This window comes from Eptesicus fuscus, chromosome 10, assembly GCF_027574615.1.
Source record: "Eptesicus fuscus isolate TK198812 chromosome 10, DD_ASM_mEF_20220401, whole genome shotgun sequence".
In the NCBI taxonomy this organism is placed as follows: Eukaryota; Metazoa; Chordata; class Mammalia; order Chiroptera; family Vespertilionidae; genus Eptesicus; species Eptesicus fuscus.
In genome coordinates this window covers 2,627,390-2,637,866 of record NC_072482.1, presented here as the reverse complement: position 1 = coordinate 2,637,866, position 10,477 = coordinate 2,627,390, and the positions used below count along the sequence as shown (strand labels likewise).

At 39.9% G+C, this 10,477-nt stretch overlaps 1 protein-coding gene across 1 annotated transcript in view; it reads left to right on the top strand.

Annotated features, from left to right (window-relative positions):
• Positions 1-3,654: 3,654 nt before the first annotated feature.
• Positions 3,655-10,477, top strand: part of TSBP1 (testis expressed basic protein 1) — a 73,408-nt gene continuing 66,585 nt past the window's right edge. The window contains exons 1-5 of the mRNA XM_054722309.1: positions 3,655-3,856; positions 5,362-5,448; positions 6,191-6,223; positions 6,988-7,020; positions 8,431-8,463. Coding sequence (XP_054578284.1) covers positions 3,844-3,856; positions 5,362-5,448; positions 6,191-6,223; positions 6,988-7,020; positions 8,431-8,463 — 199 coding nt within the window. The 5' untranslated portion in view covers positions 3,655-3,843. The remainder of the gene's footprint in view (positions 3,857-5,361; positions 5,449-6,190; positions 6,224-6,987; positions 7,021-8,430; positions 8,464-10,477) is intronic.

Below are 10,477 nucleotides of genomic sequence, written 5' to 3'. Positions count from 1 at the left end.
CTGCAGGGGAGGGCAGTTAGGGGTGATCAGGCCTGCAGGGGAGAGCAGTTAAGAGTGACCAGGCCTGCAGGGAAGGGTAGTTAGGGGCAAACAGGCTGGCAGGGGAGCAGTTAGGCATCAATCAGGTTGGCGGGGGAGTGGTTAGGGCAGTGATGGGCAACCTTTTGAGCTTGATGTGTCAAACTTCGCCAAAAAACTGAGTATAACTCGGGTAGTGTGTCACTTTGAGGAAAAAACATTATTTCGTGATATTTATAGTTTAAATAACGTAAATGTATAATTGTTATATATAATTGTATTTAATAAACCAAAAACTAAATATTTAACTTACCTGCTTAGTGACTTCTTTGTTCATCCGTCAGTTGGTTTCTTTTGTTGGTCTTGATATTATTTAGCTTGTGTGGGGTGCCATGAACTAAGATAAGTGAGGGGGAGGGGGAATTCTTTAACTAACCTGCCTATTAGTGACTTTTTTGTTGCTGAATTTCATTGGCTAAATTCTTCAATTGAAGGTTGGTATTTTGTACACGTCAGGCCCAAGCAAGCGCTACTAACTTCATCTGTCAATCTGTTTCTTTTGTTGGTTTTGATATTATTTAATGCTGAGAATAAGGCCTCACAAAAGTATGTAGAGGGAAAAATTGTGAGTAAAGCCATTGCTATATTTTTCAGGGTGCTAAAAGTGTCTGGTAGTCGGTTCCAGGCACTCCAAATTTCCTGTTCGTAGTGACACTCCTCTTGATTCTCCAAGTGGCACCTTTCCAGATTCTCAAGCTTTGACCTCAAGTCGACAAACACCTGAGCCCAGATACTGTCTTGAAATTCTGCAAGTTGCATCTCCAAATAATCAATTTGCATCCATTGGAAACCATTTAATTCCAAACTACTGTAGACTACTACTTCAGGATACTTAATTATTTTCATGGTCTGTTCTAGACTTCTAAATTGACTAAATCTATCCCTAAACTGGTCAAGTAACAAGTCTAAAACATGCTGGTACTTCATATGCAAGAGTTCCATTTCATTTTGTACAGCTGCACTGGCCTTCTCAAAATACTTTGTTACTCGAGGAAAATACTTATAAGTTTTAGTTTCTACATCTCGCTTGAAAATTTTAACTTTACTTTCAAAAGCTTTTGTGTATCCAAACATAACGTCAATACTTTTGCCAAAACCTTGTAACTTTAAGTTCAGTTCATTAGTATGAACAGAGAGATCTGTAAAAAACATCAGGGTGTTGACCCACTTATCATCAAGCTGAGGAAAGTTTCCCAGATCCTTATCATCAAGAAATACCTTAATTTCTTCAAAGCACTCCACAAAGCGCTCAAGAACTTTGCCTCGGCTCAGCCATCTTACATTATTGTACATTAGCAGTCCACTGTAGGTGGAATCAACCTCCAGGAAAAGTGCCGAAAATTCTCGCTTGTGAAGGGGGCAAGCAGCTATTAAATTAACTATTTTTGTAACAACTGACATTAAGTCGTTTAAGTCGGTGAATCCTTCCTTGGCACATAAAGCCTCCTGATGGATAATACAATGAAAAGGCACAATCGGATGTCCAATAGCTTCTGTAAACAATTTGACAAATCTGACTTTTTTCCCCACCATATTTGGTGCCCCATCTGTAGTCACTGACACAACTTTAGAGATATCAATGCTTAGGTCACGAAATGTTTGTATAACAACCTTACATACTTCACTTCCTGATTTACTTGTTGACACTGATACTAACTTTATCAACTCTTCTCTTATTGTGAGACCATCAGAATATCGACCAATAATGGCCAACTGAGCATGTGATGTGACATCAGAAGTTTCATCAAGAGAGATCGAAAAATATTTACACTTCCTTATGTCTCTTTAATTGATGTTGTACGTTTGTGTTCAGTCTCATTATTTGGTCTTTTATGATATTTCTACTGAGTGGTAACTCAGATATTCTCTTAATAATTACATCTTTATTCTGCATATCGTGAAATAGAACTGGTACACATCTTAGGAGAGTTTCTTTAATAAATTCTCCCTCACTGAGTGCTTTTCCATGCTGAGCTATAGAGTGAGCAATGCTCAAACTTGCAGATGTTAAATTTGTAGAGCCTTTCATAAATTTAAAGATGGAATTAGATTGGCTCTTATAAAGGTGTAGCTGCCTGGAAATGTATTCCTTCCTTTCATCCTCACTTTTTTCCAAGAGCTGGGAATGATTAGTTTCAAAATGTCTATTTATATTCCACGTTCTGCTTACTACTGTTTCAGTACATAGAACGCAAAATGATCTGCCATTTTTTTCTATAAAGCCATACATCTCAGTCCATGTCTCTTGAAAGGGTCGGCCACTGCTACTACCACTTCCTTTACTTAACCTTAGTTTTTTATTTTGTGGGTTCTCCATCAGGGGGGCAGTGACAGAAGATAGAATTATAGATAGCTTGTTAGGCCTGCAGGCAATTAGGGGTTAACTAGCCTGACTAACCACAAAATGGTGCATATAACTGTCTTTTAGGAAAGGTCAGGGTTAATAAGCAGAAATAGGGATTAATAAGGATGCACAACAGTAATAGTGGTGAAATGGAGTCTGCACTATGGAGCAAGATGGTGTGCCTTATGTGAATTAAAATGGCTGCCGCTATTTCTAATGGCGGGAAATGGCACCCATAGCATGCCACAAACCCTCGCCTCTCCCAGTCTCCCCCTCACTTATCTCAGTAATGATGGATTAGAAATCCATGACACCCCAGAACAGTAGATAATGGTTGCTGTGGTTAACTGTTATTTGGTTACTGGTAATGGCAGGGCCCCCAGAGATGCATCCCCTGCTGCGTTCCACTGCTCCCTGCTCTGCCGGCGGAAGTGAGGGCAAAGATCCCGGCTTAACCGGAAGTCCCAGAACTAGACACTCTGTGCCGGACTTCTGTTGTTTTGGCCTACAGACCTCCGGCACAGAGTGTCTAATAGGGGAGGATGAAACATTTGCGACTCTAACTCCAAGACTCTAGTCGCAAATGTTTCATCCTCAGCATGCGGCCACCTCAGCGGCAGCGTGTCATCAGAAATGGCTACGCGTGTCAGTGCTGACATGCGTGTCATAGGTTCGCCATCACTGGGTTAGGGGCAATCAGGAAGGCAGGCAGGCGAGCAGTTGGGAGCCAGCAGTCCTGAATTGTGAGAGGGCTGTCTGACTGCCCATTTAGGCCCGATCCCACCAGGATCATGCCTAAATGGGCAGTCAGACATCCTTTGAGGGGTCCCATATTGGAGAAGGTACAGGCTGGGCTGAGGGACACCCCTGCCCTTGCCCCCCCCCCCCCCCCCCCCTGTGCATGAATTTTGTGCTCTGGGCCTCTAGTTCTTAACATAAATATAGAAATTTGTCTCATTTTTAATCATGAAAAATTTATTAAGTGCCTGTTCTATAGGAATTCTCAGACACAAACATTACAAAGCTGACTGAAACACAAGCTCTGCCCTCACAGTCTCTGGAAAATTAAAAATTATTCCAGAGCCCACATAGAGTAAATTTAAGGTCCTCCAAAGTATTCTGAAATCTTCCCAGTCTTGGACCTCCTTTTACTTTTCTCTTGCCTCTCTGAAGTTCTAATTCTTTGTTATGACACAAATTCTGGAACCTTCATAGGCCACACTTCTATAGCCTGCTCAGGTCTGATCAACCTGAGGCATACAATTCCTCTGTGACTCTCTGTACCCGTCTACAAGGGCTTTCCCCACATCCAAGTTCATACTACTCAGAAACAGTGAGCTTGGGGTGTTAGTTTTATCTTGACCTCCCTCTGACAAAGAAATCCAGATGACACAGAACCCATCGAAGACAATACCTGGAAAATGGCAGTTTGGGGTATGGACTGACTCCCTGAGGCCTCCTCAACACTATTGGTTCAGGAGTTTTCTCTTTGGGGACCATAACACAACTGTTTTACCTTTCTTGCCTGCTCTCTTTCAAGTTCTCTTCTTTCACTCTTATTGATTCTTCTGGGAGCCTGAGTCAACTCAGCTTGATTTCTCCTTTGGTTTATGAAGTTTGAGCTGCTCAAAGAAAATAACCATCCTTCAGAGCAACAGGAAAATTCCTTAGCCTATTATCTAATTTCCTATAATATTGCTCACTTTACAATCTACTCAATTCATCTTCTTATTTTCCACATAAATGGAGATTATTTCCATAGCTAGAGCATCTCACACATCAGTCAAAGGGAGTACTACTTTCCAGAGGTTTGATCTGAGTATACCACCTGGTTATCTCTTCTTTCCCTAAGGATCATTCCACATCAGTTACAAAATTATGTCTTACATGATAAAGGCTAAATTGATTATTTGCTGTTCATTTGGTGGTCCATGATGAGCATATTTTTGAAGTTTGGTTTGGCAGGAGGTTTTTCTCACATGACCTAACACCTAAAAGATTCAGTAGACATTTGCCTAATCTGCCTTAATTGGAGGTGTGTCATTACATCTTGAGGTGAATTCACCTTCTGATTTTTTGCAGTAGCCTAAATCTTGGTGTAACTAATTTTCTTACCTTTCAGAGTTCAGTTTTTTTCAGCCAATTTTGCTGTCACGGGCATATTTATTGTTGGTTCATTTGTTCATTCACTCATTCATTCATTCACTCACTCACTCACTCCTCCCTTCCTTCTTCACTTCCTATTTTAGCATGTAGTTCTTCTATATGTATATTTGTAAATGTTATAATAATTTTATAGCTAATAAATCTAAAATCACATAAAATTGCATAGTTTTCTATTTAAATTTTAAATCTAAAATTACATAAAAATAAAAACAATATGTTTTCACACATCCCAGAGGATTGCTTTGCAAAACTATAATTCTCTCTAACCTTCTCCCACTTGCAAGAGTAAGGAGCTCAGTTGTGGAGGAAATCTTTCATACCCTAAACCCATGGTCGGCAAACTGCGGCTCGCGAGCCACATGTGGCTCTTTGGCCCCTTGAGTGTGGCTCTTCCATAAAATACCATGGCCTGGGCGAGTCTGTTTTGAAGAAGTGGCATTAGAAGAAGTTTAAGTTTAAAAATTTTGGCTCTCAAAAGAAATTTCAATTGTTGTACTGTTGATATTTGGCTCTGTTGACTAATGCGTTTGCCGACCACTGCTCTAAACTAAGGTTACACAGCATCCAAAGTTCTCAGTATCTCAGAAAAAGAACCTTCATAAAGGCTAAGAAATGGCCAGGTGAAGAAATGTGAGGAGGGTCAGATGAGGAAGATAAAGGAAAAAAGGAGTTGAGATAACAGATGGAGGGTGTCTATCTGGTGACAACAGTAAGAGGTGACCAGAAGTCTCTGATAGTGAATGAGCCTAAATACAGGTGAGTTTTTGTTTCAGAAATAACTTTGGCTGTCATCCTGACTCTACTGGGACTTGCTATTCTGGCTATTTTGTTAACAAGATGGACACGACTCAAGCAAAATGGTGAGTAACAATGAGTCAAAATGGAGATTCCCTGCGAAAGTCATAAAAGGAGGGATGCCAAGATGTAGTCTGAGTTCATTTCTACTTATCAGATAGCTAGAGACTTTGCAAATATTCTGGAAATTAATTTCAATACATGAATCAACAAATCTCTGACCTATTAATGATATACCCATCTTTTTTAACTCCCAAAGCTCACATTAACAATAATGTCAACTAAAAACATCAGATTGAGTTTAACAATATTAATAAGCAGAATACTCTAAAAGAAAATGATCTGAGCTCCAAGGAAAATTACCTGAGGAGGAAAATGGGAGAGAAGACACTGTGCTAGTAGACATCACTAGCTAGTATTTTAGTTACTTAAAATTGGGGAGATAATAAGAATAGACAAATATAGAATAGTACTTGTCAAGGAAACAGAGGTGGGGCTCATAAAGGCAATGACCTATTTCTAGGCCATGCGGTCTCTCCAGCATTTTTCTCAATATCTTTCCTACTTCCTTCTAGTCAGCTGCATCCCTCTCTAGTTCTCATCCTCAGTCCCATGGTCCCTCGGAGACTAGGTGGTGTGGAAGGATAGGAAGCACAGGGCTGGTTAGAGACAATGAAAGGAGGTAATGCATCGGATCAAAAGGCAGCCTTGAGAGAAATGAAGTTTAGAGTGAGGAGAGTAGGGACAGGAGAAATAACTTCTCTTACAAGTAGCCAACTGATCTATTTTTGCTTAATTCTTCCACAGAAATGGATGCCTCAAGATACAATTCAGAACAAAGTAAGTACTTATGCCAATGAGAAAAAGAAAGATAGTAAGCATTTATTATGAATTTTCGTAAGTCAGTGACCAAATCTGTCTTGTTTACCATTGTATTGGCAGCTCTAAGTTACTGGGAGAAATCCACCAGAGACTTCTATGCAGCAACTGGTTTGGACCGAAAGAGTTAGTAGTGTCGTTTTGCATAATTCTGAGGCTCTCTTCAGATGCCTGAGGTCTGAGAGCAGCAACAGAGACATCAAGCTATGGAAATAGCTGACTCCTCAGGCAATGAGGCAGAAAGTCTAAATTTGATAGCTATGAGGGCCTTGGCAATGTGGCCTGGGGAAGAATCTAATGTAGCTAGAAATAATACGAGTGAGCACAACTAAGGTCATTATGATTGATAAGGAGCACCAAGTTCCAGAGGTGAAGCAGGATTTCCCTGGCACTGTCCAGTGAGATGCCCAAGTTGCACAAAGATAACCCGGAAATAGTAAGACAAGGAAAAGAGGAGCTAGGTGCTGGTGTGCCAAGAAGGAAAAGCAACTTTGAAGCCCCTTCTGATTATTATTTAGCCTCGCTAAAATGAAACTGTTGACTGTCATGGTCACTTGTCATCATCTACTCCTGCTACTTATGCAGTCTCTAGTTCCTACAAAGTGAATCAATTTCCATCATTATTCACTACCAGGAGTTCATGTCTACCTTAGCTCTCAGACCCTTAAAGGCCCAATAATTTTCAAGAAGCAAAATCATGAAGCTCTTTCTCCTTTGTTCTCCAGGTGCCAGTCTTCTGGACTATGAGGATGGTAGAGGTAAGTAGATTAGAAACCACCGGAGAATTGATGGAGGAATATGTTCATTAGAGAACAAAGTAAAGGCATCTCCCTTTGAGCATGGTTTGTTAGGTCAGCACATCTTGTGGTGTTAGAATATCCAACCGCCAATCAATTTCTCTATACATGTATATACGTATGAAAGATTTATGCATTTCTTCAGAAGAGGCAAATATGTCCCCTTGTTAAGAGTATTGAAAGAATTCTTTGCAGCCCTAGCCGCTTTGGCTCAGTGGATAGAGTGTCGGCTGCCGACCGAAGGGTTCTGGGTTCAATTCCAGTCAAGGTCATGTACCTCTGTTGCAGGCTCCTCCCTGGCCTGGGCCCTGGTCAGGGCATGTGCAGGAGACAATCAATCCATGTGTCTCTCTCACATCAGTCTTTCTCTCTGTCTTTCCCTCTCTCTTCCACTCCCTCTAAATAGATGGAAAAATCCTCGGGTGAGGATTAACAAACAAACAAAAGAAGAATTCTTTCCAGCTCCTCTTTATCCCAATATCTTGAAAGGTTAAGGAACCTCTCCAAAACAATTCCTGATTGTGTAAAATAGGAATAAACTGCATAATTCATGAGTTGCCATGAAGATTGAATAGCATACATGAAAAGATACTTTGTAAGCTATAAAGTACAATATAAGAGTGAGCACAACTTATTATCTCCATTTTAGAAGATACAATTGATGCTCAAAGTTTAAGAGGTTTAGCCAAAGTCATGGAAAAGGAAGTAGTTGTCTAGGGAACCTAGGTTTGTGGACCTGAGTCCAATACTCATATCCTTACACCATACTATACCCACTTGATTTAAGGCAAAAATTTGTATACTGAATAAAAGTATACTGAATTTCAGTATTTCTTCTTAACAATAGAGCTATACTCTGACTCTCAAATCAGGACATGTGGTCTGGAATGAGTAAGGAATTATGATAAAGATTATTTTAAATAAGACATCCAGAAACCTGATGGTTCTAAGGAGATTCCAAGGCTCACTCTACTTTTTTGTAGGGACGCACACACACATACTACATACATACACACACATGCACACACACACACACACACACACACACACACACACACACACACCCCAAGCATATAGACTCATATCTCCCAGAGAAAAGAACAGAGGCAGCTTGGTACTCTGTTTGCTGTCCGTACCTCACACATGGTCTCTTGATCCATCAGTCTTCTTACCTCTGATTCAACTGTCCTGACAAACCAGAATGAGGAGCAAAGGACAATGGCATCCCCTCTTTCTTTTCTGAAATGGATTCCAAAGAAAATGAGAACATCTGGGAAAGTAGAAAAATCTCTTAGCAGTTAGCTTTAGACTAATAGTGAAACATTTCTTGATGGGCTGTAGTAAACTTAATCTAGTATTTTTCCCGCAAAGATTTTTCCTCTCAGAGATCTGAAGGAGGAAGAGGTAAACATTTACACCTAATGAGAATATAATGTAGACATAGTGGTCAAGGTAGGTCTCATTTTTTCCATCTTGTCTTTTAGGACTCCGACATTCATATTCGACAGAAAGTGGTAAATAAGCTAGATACCACGTTGTTAAGAAATTAATAAAGGAATCTGTTTATGAGAAATTAAGAATCTTATGTTTTTCCTCAATCCTCTAGACACTTCATATGATGATCTACGTAAGTATATTTAGAAATTATGGTGAAATTCAAGGAAAATTAATGTTTTCCTGTTATAACATGAGGGGCTATAAAACCTACCCAGATAAAACACAAGAAACCAAGAACAGTAAAGAAATTCTGAGAAGTGTTGAGAAATATCCATTTTTATACAATGAGGCAACTTTTCCCCAGAGCAACCAAGTTCCTCTCCTATCCACCTCCTAATAAGTTAACAAAAGAAATCTGAGTACTCAAATGTAATTCAATGTTCCAGAGTTCAAAAATGCTAACAATTTGGCATGCCTTTCTTAATACAAATGTTAAGAAGTGGAGGAATAAATCCCTGTAAATATTACATAGGGCAGTGGTTCTCAACCTTCCTAATGCTGAGACCCTTTAATACAGTTCCTCATGTTGTGGTGACACCCCAACCATAAAATTATTTTTGTTGCTACTTCATAACTGTAATTTTGCTACTGTTATGAATCGTAATGTAAATATCTGTGTTTTCTGCTGGTCTTAGGCGACCCCTGTGAAAGGGTTGTTCAACCCCCAAAGAGGTCGCGACCCACAGGTTGAGAACTGCTGACATAGGGTATAACACACACATTGAAATTCTAAGGGCACAAAGAAGTGCTGGTATTTTCTACTGTTGTCACTTATATCTCATGTTTATTGAGAAACAACCTCCTCATTGGAACATCATATTTAACCAAGAAGCAACCCGAATGTAAGGAATTGAAGGATACACAGATAAGTGAAATAAAACTCTGCACTCTGGGGAAGGAAGAGAATTAGCATGCACTTGGTACCTACCATGTGCTAGTTACTCTGGTGGGCATTTTAAATTTTATTTTATTTTATATCTATAAACAACCCTAGCCCTGCCAACCACACAAGTATGAAGAACCCAAAAAGTCCGCTATGGTTACCCAAAGCTTCTACTAGCTTATCCGTTACTTTGGTGTGAATGAGAGAGGAGTTCTCCCACCAGATGGATACAGCCCCACATCAGGGACGCCGGTAGGGATTTCAGTCCCCATATCCCTTTGTGCAGCGAACAACCTATACAATCACTATACAATGGTCTTGAAGATGTATGAGAGGCATTTCAGTCTTAACATGTCCAAAATCCAAGTCCTGATTTCTACTACACACAGGTACTCGCACCTGTGTCCACCCAATTGCTCAGGCCATCTACCTTGGAATCATCCCTCACTCTTCTCATCTAATCCACCAGTAAATGCCATCCTTGATACTTTTGAATCACATCCCAAATTAGACCACTTTTGGCCATGATGACAATCTTAACTGAAGCCCCAACATCTCTTGCCTGAACTACAACTGCCTGCTAACTGGTTTCCATGTTTCTACTCTTGCCTTCTTACTACCTATTCTCCTCACCAGTCATGGTGAACCTTAATGATCAGTTCTTAAATAATCAATTAATTCTCTATAGATTGTTATCCCTAATTTATACAAGAGAAGCATATGCATGAAAAGTGTTAGTGACTGGCCCAATGCCTTAGGGCCAGGTTGAGTCATTTCCAAGTGACTCAACCAGGGTATGAACGTAGACAGTCTGACTTCAAGTTTCATGTCTTTAGTTTATTCTTACACAATTTAGTAACCATTATTAATTTCCTGGTTACAACTCTTCAGTTTACAGTCTGCAATCGTAGCTCCTTTCCATTCTAGGCTACCCTAGCATTCTTAGCAAAAATGTGCATTGGTAAACATTTTACAGTTGTCTGATCTGAATAAGCCATAATTTAAAATTCATAAAACCAAGTCACAATTTATTTCTCT